General features: G+C 66.4%; 1 protein-coding gene across 1 annotated transcript in view; it reads right to left on the bottom strand.

The window, feature by feature from the left end:
- LOC102376674 (sodium/potassium-transporting ATPase subunit alpha-3) overlaps positions 1-448 on the bottom strand; it is a gene marked incomplete at its 3' end in the record, with an annotated part of 10677 nt that extends 10229 nt beyond the window's left edge. The window contains exon 1 of the mRNA XM_006038857.2: positions 443-448. Within this exon, the coding sequence (XP_006038919.2) occupies positions 443-448 (6 nt within the window). The remainder of the gene's footprint in view (positions 1-442) is intronic.
- Positions 449-453: the final 5 nt, after the last annotated feature.

The raw sequence follows: 453 nt of genomic DNA, 5'->3' as shown, positions 1-453 counted from the left end.
AGGGCAATCCGCAGACCCTCCCACCCAGGTGGATACAGGTGGGCGTGGGGGGGGGAAGGGGGACGGGACTGGGTGGAAGCCGCCGGTTTCAGAGTGGGGGACTGCCGTCAGTAGGGGTCAGAGTGAACATCACCCCCCCACCACCACCATGCAGGGGTGATAAGGGAGGTGAGGAGATAATTAGGTTGGCTAATGAGGGCCTGGGTGGCCGAGGGGGCAGAAACAGCTATGGGGGGCTCATGCGGGAAGGTTGGCAGCCAAAGTGACCTTCCCCCCAGGATTCACATCGGGGGTCTCTCGTGGGTTGTCACGCGTGGGGGGACCCCATGATACCTCCCCGGGGCTCCCCGCGGGGTTTGGGACCCCAGTGGTGGGGATCGGGAGACCCGCTCCTTCGCAGAGACCCCCCCGCTCCCCGGACACGCACGGGCCCCGGACCTACCCCCATGGTGT

The sequence above is a fragment of the Alligator sinensis genome, unplaced genomic scaffold, assembly GCF_000455745.1.
Source record: "Alligator sinensis unplaced genomic scaffold, ASM45574v1 scaffold1575_2, whole genome shotgun sequence".
Taxonomy (NCBI): domain Eukaryota; kingdom Metazoa; phylum Chordata; order Crocodylia; family Alligatoridae; genus Alligator; species Alligator sinensis.
Note: the sequence above shows the minus strand (reverse complement) of the source record. Positions and strands in the feature narration are given on the sequence as shown.